The 20,552-nt window shown below is 54.0% G+C and overlaps 3 protein-coding genes across 3 annotated transcripts; 1 reads left to right on the top strand and 2 right to left on the bottom strand.

Moving 5' to 3' along the window:
- Window positions 1-1,799: 1,799 nt before the first annotated feature.
- Window positions 1,800-2,663, top strand: LOC144279370 (chemerin-like receptor 1). Its single transcript, XM_077840823.1, has one exon. It carries the CDS (start codon window positions 1,800-1,802, stop codon window positions 2,661-2,663), a length of 864 nt encoding a protein of 287 aa, XP_077696949.1.
- Window positions 2,664-9,855: 7,192 nt separating this feature from the next.
- LOC144279990 (chemerin-like receptor 1) lies at window positions 9,856-10,824 on the bottom strand. Its single transcript, XM_077841688.1, has one exon. It carries the CDS (start codon window positions 10,822-10,824, stop codon window positions 9,856-9,858), a length of 969 nt encoding a protein of 322 aa, XP_077697814.1.
- Window positions 10,825-13,412: 2,588 nt separating this feature from the next.
- On the bottom strand, window positions 13,413-17,879 carry LOC144279706 (putative G-protein coupled receptor 33). The gene is made up of 2 exons (XM_077841304.1): window positions 17,814-17,879; window positions 13,413-15,106 (listed from the first exon to the last, which is right to left on the bottom strand). Exon 2 carries the CDS (start codon window positions 15,098-15,100, stop codon window positions 14,033-14,035), a length of 1,068 nt encoding a protein of 355 aa, XP_077697430.1. The 5' UTR covers window positions 15,101-15,106; window positions 17,814-17,879; the 3' UTR covers window positions 13,413-14,032.
- Window positions 17,880-20,552: the final 2,673 nt, after the last annotated feature.

Below are 20,552 nucleotides of genomic sequence, written 5' to 3'. Positions count from 1 at the left end.
ATTTGACTCCCAGCGGGGCTCTGTTCACTTTCTCTAGCCAGGAGGGGCTGGAGGGCAAAGTCCCAGCTGGCGTCTCTGCTCCAGGGACCTCACCTAGGGGAGTCAGCTGGACGTGGCTGTCTCACCCCCTGGTCCCCGCTGGGGGCCCTGCCCACGGATGTGGACAGCTGAATGCAGACACCTGGCTAGGGCCCAGCTGGGGGGAGCTTGTGGTTAGCATAACATCTGCATGTAGCTATGGGTGCCGGAGGCCTTCCTGGCTTTGCAGACATATTCGGACACAGGCACGTCATGTGATCTCCACCCATTATGTCCCCCCACCCCTCCCCACCGCCAGATACGCCCCCACATGAGCGGCTTCCTGCTCCGAGCTGAGCCAGTCTGGGAGAGCTGCAGGCATCACATCGGGGACCTCGGAAGGGGGTCAACTCTGAGACGCTGCATCCCCCCAAGTCACAGGTAAGGAAATGAGGTAAACCCTCCAGCTGCCCCACTGGATCTAATTCTGTCCCGCTCCCCACACTGCTTCGTCCTGGATCTGCCCCCTTCCAGCTCCCCCATCCTCTCCCATCATCCACTCTGGTTCGAACCGGTTGAAATTATTTGTGGGTCCTCTTGTCAGAGGTCAGGGGCCCCAGTCACACTGGGTGCTGCACAGACCCTGACCAAGCTCGGGCACCCCATCGTGCCTGGTTCTGCACAGACCCACAGGGAGAAACAGGCCTGGCCACAGCAAGATCACTCTCTAAACAGACAAATGTTTGGAGGGGAAACTGAGGCACAGAGCCATGACGTGCTTGTCCAGGCTCCCCAAGCAGTTCAGTGGCAGAGTCTGGGATGGAACCCAGGAGTCCGAATTCCCTGTCTATCCACTAAAATTGACTCTTGCAGTATCCTTCCTTTAAAAAAAAATTTTTTTTAATTTTGTAACTAGTCTCTTCTTCCTCTGGTGTTTTGTCGCCTTTTTCATTTTTGTTGTTGTTTCAATCCTACTTTTCTCTTCCTGGGGAGTTGCTCTCCATCACCGGAGGTTTTCACAGGGGGGTTCTTTTGGTGGGGATTTTGCCTGCTCCACTAACTCACTCCGGCCCCCGCAAATGGCCCAAACCACACAAAAACTCCACTTCAGTATGAAGGGGGGCTGGAGAAGACTCATTTTCAAAAATTCCATTATTTCAAAAAAAGTGGAGGGGAAAAGATCATTCATTAACTTTTTTGTTTAACCAAGATCGGAATAACCAGCTCCTATGGGAAACTAACAGCAAGAAAATTATTTGGGAATTTTGGTGAGGCTGCGGAGGGGTGTCTCTCCTATATCTGTCTTTGCATCTTGGACCACCCCCCTCATTGCGAACCTTCCCTTGCCTACAAATCCAACTTTTCAGTAATAAGCATACATGGGGGTTATTTTTAATATTTGGTTGAGTCAAAAAAACGATATTATGTGAAAACAAAAAAAGTTCAGGCAGAGACTAGACACAAATCCTGCATGTTGGCAGGGGGTTAGACAAAATGACTTTTGCGGTCCCCATCTAGCCCTCTGGCTCTATGCTTCTAAGGTCTTCGAATCATTGGTACCATTGGCCTACAAGGATTTGATCCTAACTGAGTCTGGCTCAGAATCTGGGGAATTTGTAAACTCTGAGGAGATTATAAACTCCACAGCTCTCTCTCTGTCCGTGTCCTCTCCTGGAGCCCGTTTCATTGCTCTTCCTTCCTTTACTCAGTACAACGTCTGTGCTGCCCTTGCTGAGCCCTGAGGACGAGGAGGGGATATTGTGACCGCAACTCCTCTGAGAATGGTGTTCCTCCCAGTTCTCTTCCTGGTGCTGTGTGGTGTGGCCTTCCTCGCCGGGGTGCTGTTGAACGGCTACGTCCTTTTCATCGCTGGCTGCCGTGTGGAGAGGACGGCCAGTGCCGTGTGGTTCTGGAATCGGGCCATGGCCGATTTCATCTTTATCGTCTTCCTACTTCTCAAATTCACCTCCATCTTCATCCTGGACTTAGACTGGGCCAACAGCCTGAGCAGCACCGTCACCTCCCTATACATGTTCTCCAGTGCCTTCCTCCTCACGACTCTCAGTGCCGATCGCTGCATCCTCGTAGCACGCCCTGCATGGGCCTGGAACCACCGCACACCCCCGCTAGCTGTCATGATGGTTTTGGGCATATGGGCCCTGTCTCTTGGGTTCAGCTTGCGGTACGGTGATCTCTGGGAATCCCTCCTTTCACCTGCCAGCACCAGCATGAATTTCCGACTGGAGGAAGAGAGGGTGAAGGCTGCCGTTGTGATCCAGTTCCTGGTCGGGTTTCTGATCCCATTAGCCTTGATCTTGATCCCAATGTTCTACATCATTCTAGCTGCCAAGCCAAGAAGGAACAAGCTGATCCAATCCACCAAGCCACTCAAAATCCTTCTTGGCTTGATCCCGACCTTTTTCTTCTGCTGGCTGCCATATCACGTCTTCTCCTTCCTGCAGATCTCAACTAAATACCCTTTGTATTTCCTGGTCATAGAAAGCACTTTTGCTGGTGTCCTGGAGTATTTCAACAGCTGCCTCAACCCCATCTTCTACCTCACCATGGAGGAAGAGTTTCTGAGGTACCAGCAATGTGCACGCAACGCCCAAACCACCGACAACTCGGGGCCGGAACTGGCCTAATAGGGAAATGAATGGAATTTTCGATATTTCCATGAAGAATGAATTCATTTCACTGGGACCCGTAGGTTCCTCTTGACCCCAAAATTGTCTTTTTTCGCAAGTGAATTATTTGGCCTTTTGCAGAGAAGAGCCACAAGAATTATTACAGGATTCGAAAACCTGCCTTGGAGTGAGAGACACAAGCATCTCAATCTATTTAGCTTAACAAAGAGACAGTGAAGGGGTGACCTGATCATAGTCTGTAAGTACCTACGTGGGGAACAAATATTTAATAATGGGCTCTTCAATCTAGCAGAGGAAGGTCTAACAGTGAACAGAAGTTGAACCTAGGCAAATTCAGACTGGAAATGAGCGGTACATTTTTAATGGTCAGAGTAACTGACCATTGGAGCAATTTCCAAAGGTTCGTGGTGGATCCTCCATCACAGGCAATTTTAAATCAAGTAGGGATGGTTTTTTTTAAAACTCTGCTCTAGGAATTGTTTGGGGGCAGTTCTCTGGCCTGTGTGAACTGGGAGGTCAGATGAGATTAGGGTGACCAGATGTCCCAATTTTATAGGGACAGTCCTGATTTTTGGGTCTTTTTCTTATATAGGCTCCTATTGCCCCCCGCCCCGTCCCGATTTTTCACGTTTGCTGTCTGGTCGCCCTAGATGAGATGTTCACACTGGTCCCTTCCAGCCTTGGAATGTATGAATCTGTCATTTTAACAAAATATATAGATTTTTGGAGATTTGGAGGCTTGGCAGACTCCACTTTCTGAGCATCTCCCTCCCACACTGAGCCACCCCCTCAGTGCCTCCCCCCCGCCCAAGAGGACAACTTCCTGCCCCCAGACAGAGTTCATGGGGGAGGGAGGGGAGGCGGAGCTGCACATGGTGTGTGTGTGTTGGGGGAATCAATTCTGAGATGCCGTATCTGATTCCCCCAGGACATAGGTAAGAAAGTGAGATTAAACCTTCCAGCTTCAATGATAGGGTGAAATCCACAATGGCCTCCTTAGATCTGTCTCTGCCCCGAACCCCAGATTCCTCCCTGCCCCCACCACACACAGCAGCCCCCAAGATCCGTCCCTGCTGCCCACCCCAGTCCCCAAAACAGCCTCCCCAGGTCTTTCCCTGTCCCCCCCATAGGTGCTGCACCCCCTGGCTTGAAGTGGTTCCCATCATATACAGGGTTTACAGTTTGGTTCAGCGGCTCTCAGCCCCCTCACTGTACAAATTGTTCCAGAAATCCTGACCCCACCCTACCCCCCACAGCAGCCCCTCTCCCATTCCTCCCTGTCACCTTTTTCAACAGCCCCCACGCTCCACCCCAGAGGTGGCCACATCTCAGTGGGAAAAGACCCTATAGACCAGTGGCTTTCAACCTTTCCAGACTACTGTACCCCTTTCAGGGTTCTCCTTTGTCTTGTGTACCCCCAAGTTTCTCCTCACTTAAAAATGATTTGTTTACAAAAGCAGACATAAAAATACAAGTGTCACAGCACACTCCTACTGACAGATAATCTACTTCCTCGTTTTGCCATGTAATTATCAAATAAATCGGTTGGAATATAAATGTTGTACTTTCATTTCAGTGTATACTAGGTAGCAGTGCTTTTCAAATTTGTTTTCTGCGGACCTAGTTGAAGAAAATTGTTGATGCCCGTGACCCAGTGGAGCTGGGAATGAGGGGTTTGGGGTGTGGGAGGGGTTTAGGGCTGGGGCAGATAGTTGGGGTGTGGGTGGGTGCGGGCTGCAGGACGGGGCTGGGAATGAGGAGTTTGGGAGGGGCTCAGGGCTGGGACAGAGGGTTGGGGTGCAGGGGTGAGGGCTGCAGGGTGGGGCTGGGAATGAGGGGTTCAGAGTGTGTGGGGGGCTCTGGTCTGGGGCAGGGGGTTGGGGTGCGGGGGTGAGGGCTGCAGGGTGGGGCTGGGAATGAGGGGTTCAGAGTGTGTGGGGGGCTCTGGTCTGGGGCAGGGGGTTGGGGTGCGGGGGTGAGGGCTGCAGGGTGGGGCTGGGAATGAGGGGTTCAGAGTGTGGGAGGGGGCTCTGGTCTGGGGCAGGGGGTTGGGGTGCGGGGGTGAGGGCTGCAGGGTGGGGCTGGGAATGAGGGGTTCAGAGTGTGGGAGGGGGCTCTGGTCTGGGGCAGGGGGTTGGGGTGCGGGGGTGAGGGCTGCAGGGTGAGGCTGGGAATGAGGGGTTCAGAGTGTGGGGGGGCTCTGGTCTGGGGCAGGGGGTTGGGGTGCGGGGGTGAGGGCTGCAGGGTGGGGCTGGGAATGAGGGGTTCAGAGTGTGGGGGGGGCTCTGGTCTGGGGCAGGGGGTTGGGGTGCAGGGGTGAGGGCTGCAGGGTGGGGCTGGGAATGAGGGGTTCAGAGTGTGGGGGGGGCTCTGGTCTGGGGCAGGGGTTGGGGTGCGGGGGTGAGGGCTGCAGGACGGGGCTGGGAATGAGGGGTTCAGAGTGTGGGGGGGGCTCTGGTCTGGGGCAGGGGGTTGGGGTGCGGGGGTGAGGGCTGCAGGGTGGGGCTGGGAATGAGGGGTTCAGAGTGTGGGGGGGCTCTGGTCTGGGGCAGGGGTTGGGGTGCGGGGGTGAGGGCTGCAGGACGGGGCTGGGAATGAGGGGTTCAGAGTGTGGGGGGGGCTCTGGTCTGGGGCAGGGGGTTGGGGTGCGAGAGAGGGTCAGGGTTCTGGTCTGGGGTGCAGGCTCTGGGGTGGGGCCAGGGATGAGGGGCTTGGGGTGCAGGATGGGGCTCTGGGTTTGGGGGGGGGCTCAGGGCTGGAACAGGGAACTGGGGTTGGGGAACGAGCTTACCTCGGGCGGCTCCTGGTCAGCGGCGCAGCACGGGTGCTAAGGCAGGCTTCCTGCCCCTCCTGGCACTGTGGACCACGCTGCGCCCCCCGACGCATCCAGCAGCAGGTCCAGCTCCTCGGCGGAGCTCCGCAAGCTGCTCTGCGCATCTCTCGCTTGCAAGCACCACCCCCCTCCAGCTCCCATTGGTCCTTTCCCGGCCAATGGGAGTGCGGAGCCCGTGCTCAGGGTAGGGGCAGCGCGTGGAGCCCCGTGGTTCCCCCACCTAGGAGCCGGACCTGCTGCTGGCCGCTTCCTGGGCTCAGCGTGGTGTCAGAACAGGTAGGGACTAGCCTGCCTTAGCCGGGCAGCACCGCCCACGGGACCTTTAACGTGCTGACCAGAGTCGCCGCGACCCAGCGCCTTCCATTCCGTGACCCAGAAATGGGTCGCGACCCACAGTTTGAAAACCACTGGTATATAGAGCAGCTTAATCAAGTCATGGCCTGTATGAAATTATAGTTTCCACTGACTGCTAGTGCTTTTTATGTAGCCTGTTGTAAATCTAGGCAGATATCTAGATGGATTCAGACCCCTCTAGTGGTACACGAACCGCGGGTTGAGAACCTCTGCTATAGACTGGTTTCCGAGGAGCAGCCGCGTTAGTCTGTATCCGCAAAAAGAACAGGAGGACTTGGGGCACCTTAGAGACTAACACATTTATTTGAGCAGAAGCTTTCGTGCTTTTCTTTTTGCTGTAGACTGTTATCCAAAGGCCCAGGGCTGACAATGGCAGTAAAACCATCTGGCCAGTAGATAGCAGCATATGTGCAATTCAGGTGCTTGTCCTACACGGGGGCTGGTCCCAGACGATACATTATCACACTGACATTTACAGGGTAAGGGGCCTATGGACGCAGGGCTGGACTAGCAGGGGGCTGCGGGTCAGGAGTGAAAGGCACTGACAGAGCTAGCGGAGGGGGGAGCCCAGGGCTGGTTTAGCACCTAGAAGGTAGAAATGAGGTTGAACAAAGGGGGCGGCTGAAGGTCATTCGGCGAGGCAATGTCTAGAGGATTTTCTGGTCGTGTGGATTTAAAGCCAGCCACGAGATGCTAAGACAACGACCTTTACCTGTTCAGCGCCTGTAACCCAACACCCGGTCGGCACAGACGGTGCCGAACGACTGAAACCCAGCTGGCCTCTGGCACCTGCAGATAGCAACAACCTGTTAATTTCTCGCCGTCTGTCCTCAGTGCCCCAGGCTGGCTCAGGGGTACAGGGAATGGGACATGGGGCCTTTCCCCTCTAGGGAGCATTAGCTCGTATCCAGCCCCAGGGCAGGGACTGGCTGGCTCACGGGGGGGTAATGGGACAGCGGGACTGTCCCCTCTAGCGGGCGCTGGCTCCGATCCAGTCCCAGGGTGGGGACTGGATGGCTCAAGGGGGTGGTGAATGGGGCATGGGGCCTTTCCTCTCTAGGGGGCACAAGCATTGATCTAACCCTGGGGCAAGAGACTGGCTGATATCAACATTGCTCCATTGGACTTAATGGGGCCAGATCCCCATCTGGGGTCAATCGGCCGAATCTCCATTGGTGTCAGTGGGCCAGATTCAAGACAATGAAACTGTCCTGATTTGGTCTACCTGGGTAATGTAGCTTTGCATGCCCTGTGCCACCAGCCATAACACCTTCATATGTTTACAAGCTGCCCTTTAGCCCAACAAAATATTGGCAAAAAGTTGAGTCTGAGATTTCACTTGCAGACAAAACCAAGTCTGTCACAAGCGGCTGCTTATAATGCTTTACCTGAAAGACTGTGTAAACTCAGTGACTGTTAACTCTTTACAAGATCCAGCTATGTGAACAAACCAGACCCTCATATTTCATCTGAAATCCCCAGCTGCTGGAGGCATGTGACTGGGGAAAATCTCAGCCCTCACTACCACAAACAAACAATCAGGTTTTAGCCCTCATAGTTTGAGATGAGGAGCTGGAAAACATGAATCCAAAAGAACCAGAAATCCAATAAAAGAACCTCAAACCCATCATTATTATTCAAATCTCATTATTTTTAAGCCAATCTTGTGATTGGGGGGGGCTGAGCTCATGATTTTTCATCCTTTCGGGTTGGTGGCAGGAGCCGGTTGGAATTTGCATCTCATGGGAAATTCTGACAGTTCCCAATTTTCTTTCATCCAAAGCTGAAATTTCAAATTTCAAAATTCCCCCAAACCCAGTGTTGTTTCAGAAATAGCAAAACCTGACAGGTGTTTGTCCAACCTGGTCTTAAAACCCTCCAGTGACGGGGATTCCACAACCTCCCTTGGGAGCTGATTCCAGAACTGAACTGCCCTGAGAGAGTTTTTCCTAATATCCAACCTCCACCAACCTTGCTGCAGATTAAGCCCATTGCTTCGTGTCCTACCTTCAGTAGACATGGAGAACAATTGATCCATGGCCTCTTTATAACAACCCTTCCCACCACTGAGAACTGTTACCAGGTCCCTCCTTAGTCTGGGAAACGGATGTACAGACTGGTGACTACTTTCCCCAAGGTCACCCAGTCAGCTAGGGGCAGAGGTTGGAATAAAACCACAGTCTCCTGAATCCCAGTCCAATATATAACGGTGTACATTTTTCACAGTGAGGGCAATTCAACATTGGAACAGTTTACCAAGGGTCATGGTGGATTCTCCATCATCGGCCATTTTTAAATCAAGATGGGACTTTTTTTCCCCTGAAAGATCCACTCTAGATCAACTACAAATCAATTCAGGACAGTTCTCTGGCCTATGTTACAAAGGAGGTGAGACTAAATGATCACAACGGGCCCTTCTGGCCTTGAAATCTATGAGTCTATGAAGATGTAATTTATTTAGGCTGGGAAGGATTCAATTTTTACCGGCCATTATCGGTAAGCGTCAATTTCACTGCACACACACCAAAACATATTTTCATGGATAATCATTGAAATTTACAGATGGTCAAAGTAAGAAAAACCCCACTTGTGACCTTCTTTGAGTTTGGTTGAAGGCGATTTACTTTGTATATTCTGTCATGTGATGTTGATGATTTGTGTTTGAACGGTTATAAAGCTGTGAATCCCATTTGCTACTGCTCTTAAATAGTTATTGTCTCACCTCCCTCCCCATAATTCCCTGCGATTGTGAGAGGTGAAGTTGATCAAAAACGGTCTAAAGAGTGTGCTTAAAAACAAACCTTAAAACAGTGTGCTTAAAAACAGACGATGTTATAAACCAATAAAATGTGAATCCTGCCAACCCTCCTTTGATATTAATGATATAAAAATCAACACAATCAAGACAAAATAAAATGCTTCGGCCTTAACATTTTGATAATTTTGCTTCAAAAATTCCGACAAAAATTGACACCCCCCGAAACGTCTCCATGTTCTCAAATCCGTGTTTTCTGATGGGAAGCTGTTCCACTGGGAAATTGTGAACCATCTCCCTTGGCAGCGCTTCAGCCATCACCTGCCTTCTACCAGTCGGGCTCCATCGACACTGAAGCTGGAAGTGAGATTCTCAATTCGGGGAGACACTCCCCCGCCACCCGCTAGCAGCGTAGCCCCAGCGGTGTGATCCTGTCCCAGACACTAGGTACATCCTCAGGGCAGCCAGCCCCTGCAGCTGTGGCTAAATCGTCTATTTTAAGCATGCTACCTCCATCGAAGCTATCTCAGGTACATCTACCCACACTAGGAATTACACTGAGGGGGACAGGGCACCCTGGGACCCTGTCTTTTTCTGGGAACTCTTTGTCCTTTTGAACCAAATTTCAATTTGAGTCGATCCAAATATTTTGATTTGATCATTTCAATGTTTCATTTTAAATTTTGACCATTTGAAAACATTTTTTTTTAAAAAACACAAGTTATCCTAAATTTAAAAAAGAAAAAAGCATTTGGGACCAGAAAGGTGGAATTTTCACTTTGGACATTTTAAAACATGAGCTGGCGACAACTTTGAAAGTTTTCTTCCAAAACTTTTTTGAGTCAAGAAACTCCAAAAAACTGAGTCATTCACACGAAGACTTACAGTTTTGATGAATCTGTCTCCTGATCCCCAACACAGACAGATCCTGAATGAGATCAGAGCCCTCCATTGTGCCGGGGACTGCACAGACCCACAGTGAGTGACGGTCCATGCCCCATTGTGCTTACAGTCTAAATAGACAACAGAAGGATTACTACCCCTATTTTATGGATTAAGAAATTGAAGCAGAAGGTGAGAGACAGTTTCAGAGATTGGCCTTAGCTCATACACACAAGGAAATAATGGGAGACCTGGCAAATAGAATCCAGGAGTCCTGACTCCTCGCTCACCCTGCCCTAATCCACCAGCTTCTGGTCCCTTCCCAGAGCTGGGGATAGAACCCAGGGGTCCCAAGTCCTCCTCTCTCAGCTAGTCCGTCTGGTGCTCTGCGACGCCTCCATTGCACCCGATCCCTCCTCTTCCTCAGCCAGGGCCCTGCGGAAGATGCCCAGGAAGGAGCCCCTCCGGCGCCCCCTGCTCCGGACGTACCCCACCAGCCCATACAGCACAGGGTTGAGACAGCTGTGGAGGTAGGCCAAGGCGTTGGCCAGCTTAAGCGCCACGCCCCAGACCTCTTTGTTCGCCTGGTACGTGCTGAGCAGCACCAGGATGTGATGGGGCAACCAGCAAACAAAGAAGAGAGCCACCACGGCCAGCACCAAGGCAGAGGTCCGCCGGGAGCCCTCCCAGCTTCTTCTCCTCAGCTTCCAAATCAAGACCACGTAGGATGTGGCGATGATGGCGAAAGGGACCAGAAACCCGCCCAGGAACCGGCTCAACCTCAGGGGCATCTCGGCGAAACGCCGCAGGTCTCTCCGGTAGACGCAGAAGGACTCCCCATGTCTGGTCTCCACGTCCCTGAGCACCAGGTAAGGGACGCTGAAGCAGATGGCCAGGAACCAGGCCCCAGCGATCAGCCAACATCCAAGCCGGGGCCTGCAGTGGTTCCGGACCCAGACGGGCTGAGCCACCAGCAGGCAGCGGTGGAGGCTGATGAGGGTGAGCACGAAGACGCCGGCGAAGACAACCAAGTAGCGAGCGAAGGAGTGGAGCTTGCAGAGAGCTCGGCCGAAGGGCCAGCGGGACCTTAAGGCCTCCTGGACGATGGCGGGGATGCGCCCGGCGGAGAAGAGCAGGTCGGCCACGGCCAGGTGGAGGTAGCAGGCCGAGGGGAAGGTGGGCGGCCCGGCCCGGCCAGCCGTGGTGATCCAGATCACCAGCCCATTGCCGGCCAGGCCCAGCCCCAAAACCAGGGCGTTGGTGCCGATGGCGATGTGCCGCATGGTGTCCTCCACAGCCCCCGTGGCGTTGTGGGGAGCACAGGAGCCGTTCATGGCTAGGAGGCGAGGGAGGGTACTGGGGCGGGGGGGCGGGTTGTGAAAGAGGACCAGTGAGACATTGGCCACAGGACCCCCTCATTCCCCCAAACTGCCACGTCTCCTCTGGCCCCAGCCGCCTCACACCTCCACCCATCCCCCACCTCCCCCAAATCCCCCCCTTCCCCTGGACTCCCAGTCCCTCCTGCTAACCCCCAAGCCCCCCCCCACCCCACTGCTCCATGCCCCTGACCCCTCATCCCCCAGCTCCCCAACCTCCTGGCCCCCTCATTCCCCCATCATGCTGCTCCTCCCCCCAAACTCTATCCCCCTCCCCCATCCACACTCCCCCACCCGCATCCCGGTCCCGGAAGAGGTGTTGGGAAACCACACGGCTCTGCGGTCTCAAAGTTGCCACCACAACTTCCCCGCTTCGGGCCTAGATTACCAGATCCTGACCCCAAGGGTGCTGAGCCCACCCCTGCCCCCACCCCTCGCTGGAAGGGGGCACCGCCCAGTTGTTCAAAGTGCACCAGTGCACAAAACCCGGGAACTGCCAGGGGACGAGCCTGTTATAAGAGCTCTAACCACTAGACCCCACTCCTCTCCCAGAGCCGGGAGTCCTGGCTCCCAGCCACCACCACCCCATGCTCTAACCACTAGACCCCACTCCCCTCCCAGAGCCAGGAGTCCTGGCTCCCAGCCACCATCACCCCATGCTCTAACCACTAGACCCCACTCCCCTCCCAGAGCCAGGGAGAGAACCCAGGAGTCCTGACTCCCAGCCCTCTTTGCTCAAAGGGAATCAAAGCTTACCTGGCTATGTATTGGGTGGGCACCAGGGGAGCGGAGTGACCTTTTCCCCTATCACTGCCGGAGCAGTCAATAGCCCGGAGCAGCTCAGCTCCCTCGTGGGGTTGGGTCCCGCGTCTGAGCCGCTCCTCTGAGCGACGGGCACTTCCCCTTCCAGAGCTTGGCGGAAGGACCCAGACTACATCTTGGTTCCCACCACAGCAGTTTCCCAACCTGCACTGCACAGGGCAGATGGCCTCTTGCAGATCCCTGACCTGGCCTTGCCCTGCGCAGATCCCACCTTGTCCCCGAGCTGGATCCCAGTTCCTCTTCCCCCTGCCCCATGCCCTGTGTAGATCCCAGCTCCCCACACCACCGCCTCAGCGGACCCCACTGGCCGATCTAAGACCAGCCCATTTCTGGACCCCAGCAAGCAGGTGGCCAGCAGCTCCCCTTGCCCATGGCTCTGCCTGCAGCAGGATGGGGATGCGGGGGGGGGAAGTGTTCGAACACCAGCTTGCAAAAGCGACTTCTGGGCTCATCTCACCGCTGCAGGGCGTTGCACAAAGCCAGTGTTACAGGGAAGGGGGGCGGGGCTGTTGTAACAGACGCCGGTCCTCGGCGTGTTGCTGGGAGCGATGAGCTGGAGAGGTCAAAGCACGGAATACACCACTTCCCTCCCAGAGCCAAAGATAGAACCCAGGAGTCCTGGGTCCCAGACTCCCCCCCCACAACCACTAGACCCTACAACCCTGCCAAAGCTGGGCAAGAACCCAGGAGTCCTGGCTCCCAGCTCCCCCTGCTCTAACCCACTAGCCCAGGGGTGGCCAACCTGTGGTTCCAGAGCCATATCCAGCTCCTCAGAAGTTAAGATGCGGCTCCTCGTATACGCACTGACCCCGGGGCTGGAGCTACCGGTGCCAACTTTCCCGTGTGCCAGGGGGTGCTCCCTGCTCAACCCCTGGATCTGCTACAGGCCCCGCCCCCACTCCACTCCTTCCCGCCCCTTCCCCTGAGCCCGCCGTGCCATTACTTCTTCCCCTTCCCCGCCCCCAGAGCCTCCTGCACGCCACAGAACAGCTGATCGGGAGGCACAGGGAGGGTGGGGGTGGCGCTGATTGCCGCGGCTGACAGTGGGTGGGAGGTGCTAGGAGCGGGGGTGGGGAGCTGATGGGGGGCTGCTGGCATATTACTGTGGCTCTTTGGCAATGTACATTGGTAAATTCTGGCTCCTTCTCAGGCTCCTTCTTGGTCAGGTTGGCCACCCCTGCAGTAGACCTTACAACTCTCCCAAAGCTGGGGATGAAACCCAGGAGTCCTGCACCCCATCTCTGCCCCCAACCAGTAAACCCCTCTCCCCTCACAGAGCTGGGAATAGAATCCATGAGTACTCCTTTTCTTTTTGCGAATACAGACTAACACGGCTGTTACTCTGAAACCTGAGCTATATTGATTTACATCAATACAAGATCTGGCTTGTTCACTCCATGCCCCCACTAGATTTGGGGAATCAATTTCCCAAACTAGTGATTTTCAGTGTCTCCATGGCTGGGGAGGGGGTGCCCATCTTGACACCACTTACAGGGGCCAGGTTTTCCGAGAACAATAACCCCTGAAAAGCACTTTAGAAAGCAGAGGTCTGCAGCCCTTCGTGTTTTGATAAGAATCTCCTGCAATGAAGACACAGAACTTGGACTTCTGCAAAAACACAGCTCTAGAAGGAGAGATCATTGGTTCATGCACTTTGTCAGCAGAACAGAGCATCTTCTCTATTTTAGATATTTTAGATATTTCTTTTAATAAGATCACTGTTCTGGATATTAAAAACCATTGATAGACCTAGAACCATGAGGTTATACAAGCAGACAGGAGCCTAGAACCCCACCATTAAATCAGTTTTACTACATTGACTGGCTTTAGAACTGACGACATTCTAAAACAAATGGTATCTGATCAGGTTTTAACATTTTGAGAGCACAGAAGTTTCTAGAAACAGCCAGAATTCTGGAACCCACAAGATATCACAGAGTTTTAAATCATTCATAAATCATGATTTTAGAACTAGTGAGAAACCTAGACCCCACAAGTCCCTACCTGGCCTTGGCACATTGAGAGAACTGGAACCCATGGGATATTATGCTATGCAAAACTATTTGGACATATAAAAACTACACAGGGTTGTAGAGCCAGCCTGTAATCTAGAACCCATGGGATCCTATAGAGATTAAAACCATGTGTAGACATGGCACCTCCTGGGTTCTAGAACCAAACAGGGAACTGAAACCGTCTGGACCCTACTGGGTTCTTTTAAACACACCAGGAAACATAGAACACACACGATTATGGGGCTAGCTAGGAATCTAGAACCCAAGGGACTCCATTCAGTTTTAAAACATCGAGATACCTGGAACTCATGTCCAAAATATCCAAGTCTCTAGAACCCACAAGATTCCAAGTTTTTCTCCATTTCCATGGTGTCAGTTTCTGGCCCATGTCTCCTACTAGATTCTGTTCCGGACACAGCACTACTGAGATCCTCATCAAAAGCTGCTTTGACCAGAGCAAACAGAGACATCCTTGCCACCTGCTGGAACGTCCCCCCTACAAAAAGGTAGAGGACTGGGGTGAAACAGACGTTGAAGCAGAACATGATGATGGAAATGACCAGGAAGCTGTCTGTCACTGACTGCTGCACATTACTGTAGAGCATCAACCCATAGTAGAGGTGGTAGGGCAGCCAGCAGAGGAAGAAGGACACTCCCGCAGCCACCATGACTTTGAAGGGTTTCCCCCTCTGTGCCAGCCCCTTCACCTTCAGCTCCAGCCCCAGGCGGACGTAGCAGCCCACGATGGTGCAGAAGGGCAGCAGGAAGCCCAGCAGGAAATGGACTGTGAAGACGGCCGGGTGGATCCGTCTCCCCGGGTCCCGCGTCTCGGCTCCATTCCTGTCCCTGGGGAGGGTGTAATTATTGATGCAGATGATCCTGCCTGCATTCACATGGGTGTCCCAGAAAGCCAGGTCAAGAGTGCTGAGAGCGAAGGAGACCAGCCACACACCTGCAGCCAGCTTCCATGCCTGGGCCACAGTGCGGTGATGCCGGGACCAGATGGGGTGGCAGGTGAGTGTGTAGCGATCCAGACTGATGAGAGTGATAAGGAAGACAGAGGAGAACATGTCCATAGAGAGGCAGACATTCAGGAGCTTGCACATGGCTGTACCAAAGACCCAGTCTAAATCCCGGAGGATGTAGATGGCGAAGAAGGGGATCAGCAGGGTGAAGAGGAGGTAGCAGGAGACCAGGTGGAGGAACAGGAGCGTGGTCACCGTCCTCCTCATCTTCAGCCCCAGCACCCAGAGGTACAGCCCGTTTCCCACCACACCCACTGGTAAAGTGGTGAAGAGCAACACGGCTGCAGCCAGGTGAGTGGCCCTCGTGGTTGCCGGAGTCTCGTTGGAATTCGCCCCAGCAGTTGGTGGGAGAGTCATGTTGCCTCGGTCCATGGTGCCCTGGGGAGAGACGGAAGAGGGGTTGGAAGGGATGACAGAGAAGGGGAAAAGGGGGAGGGGAAGAGGAAGAAGGGAGAAATAAGAGGGGGTTAGGAAGGCACCATTGGAGCAGACCTCTCTGGAGTGCCCCAAGGGTCGGTCCTGGGGCTGGTTTTGTTCAATATCTTCATAAATGATCTGGAGGATGGTGTGGATTGCACCCTCAGCAAGTTTGCAGATGACACTAAACTGGGAGGAGAAGTAGATATGCTGGAGGGTAGGGATAGGATACAGAGGGACATAGACAAATTAGAGGATTGGGCCAAAAGAAATCTGATGAGGTTCAACAAGGACAAGTGCAGAGTCCTGCACTTAGGACGGAAGAATCCCATGCACCGCTACAGACTAGGGACCGAATGGCTAGGCAGCAGTTAGGACCTAGGGGTTATAGTGGACAAGAAGCTGGATATGAGTCAACAATGTGCCCTTGTTGCCAAGAAGGCCAATGGCATTTTGGGATGTATAAGTAGGGGCATTGCCAGCAGATCGAGGGATGTGATCATTCCCCTCTATTCGACACTGGTGAGGCCTCATCTGGAGTAGTGTGTCCAGTTTTGGGCCCCACACTACAAGAAGGATGTGGAAAAATTGGAAAGAGTCCAGCGAAGGGCAGCAAAAATGATTAGGGGTCTAGAACACATGAATTATGAGGAGAGGCTGAGGAAACTGGGATTGTTTAGCCTGCGGAAGAGAAAAATGAGGGGGAATTTGATAGCTGCTTTCAACTATCTGAAAGGGGGTTCCAAAGAGGATGGATCTAGACTGTTCTCAGTGGTAGCAGATGACAGAACGAGGAGTAATGGTCTCAAGTTGCAGTGGGGGAGGTTTTGGTTGGATATTAGGAAAAACTTTTTCACTAGGAGGGTGGTGAAACACTGGAATGTGTTACCTAGGGAGGTGGTGGAATCTCCTTCCTTAGAAATTTTTAAGGTCAGGCTTGACAAACCCCTGGCTGGGATGATTTAGTTGGGGTTGGTCCTGCTTTGAGCAGGGGGTTGGACTAGATACTTCCTGAGGTCCCTTCCAACCCTCATATTCTATGATTCTATGAAGTAGATGTTTTCCCTCACTGAAGCAGAAGAGCAATCACAAGATCTATTCCTCAAGATGGCTAAGCCAGGGGACCCCCTTCCACTAGACACCGGTGCCATTAACTCAAGGTACCTCCCACCACTGGACACGATCAGGGTTAACCCATGGGACCCCCTGCCACTGAACACAAGAGATATTTACCTGTGGGTCTCTGTAACAGGGTGCCTGCTACCTGAGTGCCCCCTTGTGGCCAGAGCTCACTCTGCAGCACCCTTCCTCACTGCTGGAACTCACTGCTACAAGACTGGATGGCAGGTGGAGAGGGGAAAGGAGGACAGTGCAAGTAGGAGGAGCAGAGAAGGGGAAAATAGTCTAGAAGGTCAAACACAGAAACACACAGAGAAAATGATGTGGCTCTGATCTGGATGCTTGGCTGACTCAGGGGGTGCGGAAAGGGACGTGGAGAGTTTCCCCTCAGGGGACGCTGCATCCAGCAGAGCTGCAGCAAACACCGGTATACAATAGGAGGAGAACAGGGGGCTGAGAACCAGGCAGAGGAACCGCTGGCTGGTCACCGTGCTCCTCATCTTCAGCCCCAGCCCCCGCAGGTCCAGCCCCCTATGGCAGGATGATGGCAAAGAAGAAAACTCGCAGCTGTGAGCTGATTTCCCCTCCCACCTTCCCTGGGGGTGGCCAGAGATGGCTCCCGTGCTGGCCGGGGGTCGATAGCAGTGTCAGGGCCGGGGAGATCCTTGGCGTAGGAGGGAGGGACCAAGTGGTTGGAGAAATGGGGGCAGACAGAGATACAGGGACCCTCATGCCTCAGTAGTGGAAGAACAGTATCTCCTTCACCACCCAGCCAAAGACACGCTAACAGAATAGAAGCCAGACGATCGGGCTACCAGCTCCTCCCCCTGCTCTAACCACTAGACCCCACTCCCCTCCCAGAGCCAGGTAAAGAACCCAGGACTCCGCACTTGCAGATCCCCTGGGGTCGCCAACTAGACCCCACCCCCTACAGTTCACCGTTGTTGTCGCATACCGTGCAACTGGGGGCTCTCTTTTCCCAGTCGTGTTGGGCTCCCGTCGGGGGTCTCTGGGTCCCAGCTCCGTGGCCAGGGTTTGTGCAACGGACGCCCCAGGGAGAGCTCCGAGTCACTGAGGGTTTTAAGCTAGAAGAGGAAGTGGCAGCCTTTCCATGAATTCCTTCACCAAGGGACTTAGCAAGAACATGTAGGTGAAACAGGAACCCTCACTTCTCTTTTCTCAATGCCCAGCCACCCCACTGCTCAAACCACCAGACTCCACCCCACTCCCAGAGCTGTGGATACAACTCAGGAGTCCTGGCCCCCAGGCCACCTTGGTCTAACCTACTAGAGGCCACTCCCCTCCACCCCAACAAACTCAGACAGAGCCCAGGTGTCCTGACTCCCAGCCCCCTGCTCTAACTACTAGATCCCACTCCCCTCTCAGAGCTCGGGAAAGAACCCAGGAGTCCTGACCCTCAGAACTCCCTGCTAGGATCTAGAGCTGGTTTGAGTTGGTAATAGCAAATGTCTGTGGCTTCTAAGTAGATTTAGCAAAGAAATTCATTTTCAGACTCAACGAGGGGCTTCTGCCCATCATCTCGACTCACCTGGGCAGCGCAGGACCCAGCGCAGAGAGAGACTCAGATGGTCTGTGTTTGCTCAGCAAAGCGTCCATGAGTCTGTGCTGCCCTGAGTGTTGAGGTCTCTCCCCTTAACTCTGTGTCTTCTACACGCTCCGCCTCTGTTTGCTCTCAGAGATAGAGAAGCTGCAACCCATAAATGGAAATGCTCATTTGGACAATGTCTTAGCAAAGAAACCACCTAAGAAACTGCCATTGCTTTAAAACTAGCCCCCGCTTCCCTGCCAGAGCCAGAGATAGAACCCAGAGCCCTGGTTCCCAGCCCCCCAGCTTCTCTAACCCCCTAGACCCCACTCCCCTCCCCCATCTGAGGCTTGAACCCAGATATCCTGAGTCACCCCTCCCCTGCTCTGACCACTAACCCTGAGGCCTCAATAGGGAGCAAGAGCCTTCCTCTCCCAAAGCTGCAGTGGGGGTCTGGGCGCTGGGGCTTCCCCCATCCTGCCCGGTGCTTCTGCTGGGGAGTGGTCTCGGCATGCAGGGTTTTCCCCCGCCTTGCCCACCCAGTCCTTCTGCCAGGGCTCTGGGATTTCTGCTGGGGTGCGGCATCCATTTTTCTGGGGGTTCCCAATTGGCCATAGCCCCTGGGCACAGACCCCATCAGCCCATTGGATAATCCGCTACTGCCCAGCCAGGCTCCTTAGACAGGTCGGGCACGGAGGGTCAGGGATGTGCAGAAATGTGGGGTCCAGCGGAACCCCCAGGCAGTCGCGTGTCCAAAGGGACTAGAGCTTCAACAGGGCTCTCAAAGAGGCACGTGCCCCAGAGACACGGTCACAGTGGCTGGCATGAGTGCGGCCGGGCTGGCGGCCCGGGGTTGGACGTGAGCGTGCAGAGAGCAAAGGGATTTTGGATTCAGGGGGCCGCTTGCAACCAGGTGCTGCAGACGCTGAGCTCAGAACTGCCCAAGGCCTGGGAGCCCGAGTCCTCCCACAGCAGATCTGCTAAGGGCACTCCTGCCACCGGGCCTGCAGAGAAACCTCTTCCTGTCAGACCCGGCGAGCCCAAGGGCTCTGAAATCCACCCGCCTGCTCAGCTTGGCTTGAAATTGGCCGTCTCTGAGCAAGGCCCGGGGCGGAGTGAGTGGAGCAGGTTCAGAGGGTCATGATCCGGGGCCCTCAGTTTAAGCCACATGAAAAGGAGCCGTTCTTAATTTTTTCACACCGCTCTGAAAACCAGTTGCAGACTCGCATTGACTTGGAAAGTGGCACCAAGCCGCAGGGGCTCTGCTGGAGTCTGTGGGGGTAAAGGGCGGTCGTTCGATTGCAGGTGTCACGAGATGCAGCCCCCTGATGATGAGCTGCTGTTAATATGCACACATTGCACTGAATCCCCCGGGCAGGGGGGGCAACTGCCTTGAAAACCGGCACTCAGCAGTGAAGGCGGGAATGGGGTTTGTGATGCAAATTTGGGTCATTTGGTCCAGGGATTCCCATGATACGGCCCCCACCCATCCCTGTATGCGCTGATTGAACATTTTCAGGTGATAGCAAAGAGGCCGAACTTTGGGAAACGCCGAGCCTGGATGGCCCTGAGCTCAGCTACGCAACAGGACCGAGGGCCGGTGCAGCCGGATAGCAAAAGTGAGTCCGCTCCTCAAGCTGGTCACACCTGTGTTTAATAGCAGTTCACACCTCTGCGAGCTACGTCTTCCACTGGAAATTGAGGGTGAGTAATACCCACGTTGAGCTGACACGTGGGGGCCTAGAGACACAGCCGCTGCTGTTTCGATCTCAACATGGAGATGTTTGAGTTCTTGTCCCTATTATCAGCTTTGACCTGGTGTCTTCAGCCACAATGGGGCTGAATTGGGACCACAGATGGCATGTAAGTCCTGTGCCAATAACCAATTCTTTGGGTCTCTGGTTGCTCTGAATAATCAGTGGTAATGGGGATTGGAGTCCTGGACTGAGTTGGAACCCAGGAGTTTCGAGAACTAGCCACATATCTGGAATTCACGGCATCCTGAAACATATAAGTGCTTGGATCCCTTGAAGTACTAGACCAGGTCAGGTCTGATTGGGTTTCAAGCCATTGTCACACCAGGAACTCAAGAGGTTCAAGACCTAGCCAAATACCTAGAACCAATGCGTAAGGCTACGATGTTGTCATGGATATTTTTAGTAAAAGTCACGGACAGACCATGGGAAATAAACAAAGTATCGTGGAAGCTGTGAGCTGTCCCTGACTTTTACTAAAAACATCCCTGACAAAATGGGGAGGGAGGAGGGTCCAACACCCTGCCCTCACCCCTCGCAGTGGCTGGAAGCTGCAGGAGCCCCATTGCCCAGTAGCTGGGAGGGATCCCCCTGCCACTCTGCGGGGCTGGAGCTGTGGGGGTCCCCCCGCCCACAGCCACTGAGCAGCTCCGGGGTCCCTCTGCCACCGGAGGTGGCAGCTGGGAGCTGCGAGGGGCCCTGGTTGCTCTCAGCAGCTGAGACACTTCAGGGGGGACCTTTGCCAGCGGTGGTGGCTCGGCAGCTCAGGGGTCACCACCGACCGCGGTGGCTGGGCAGTTGCTGGAGGGTCCCCTGCCTACCGCGGAGACGGTTTCCATAACCTCCGTGACATAATATTAGCATTACTCATGTGGTACTAGTCTGTGTGTGTGTGTATTACACACACACACACACATTTAAAAACCCATTTGTACACCATGAGGTCTAGACATTTGAGTGGGTCTTGAATTTCTTGGGTTCTAGGTCT

This window comes from Eretmochelys imbricata, chromosome 24 (genome assembly GCF_965152235.1).
Source record: "Eretmochelys imbricata isolate rEreImb1 chromosome 24, rEreImb1.hap1, whole genome shotgun sequence".
Classification (NCBI taxonomy): domain Eukaryota; kingdom Metazoa; phylum Chordata; order Testudines; family Cheloniidae; genus Eretmochelys; species Eretmochelys imbricata.
Note: the sequence above shows the minus strand (reverse complement) of the source record. Positions and strands in the feature narration are given on the sequence as shown.

Bases quoted from the DNA above. Each gene is read 5' to 3' on its own strand.
- LOC144279706 (XM_077841304.1), bottom strand. From the start codon at position 15,100: ATGGACCGAGGCAACATGACTCTCCCACCAACTGCTGGGGCGAATTCC.
- LOC144279370 (XM_077840823.1), top strand. From the start codon at position 1,800: ATGGTGTTCCTCCCAGTTCTCTTCCTGGTGCTGTGTGGTGTGGCCTTC.
- LOC144279990 (XM_077841688.1), bottom strand. From the start codon at position 10,824: ATGAACGGCTCCTGTGCTCCCCACAACGCCACGGGGGCTGTGGAGGAC.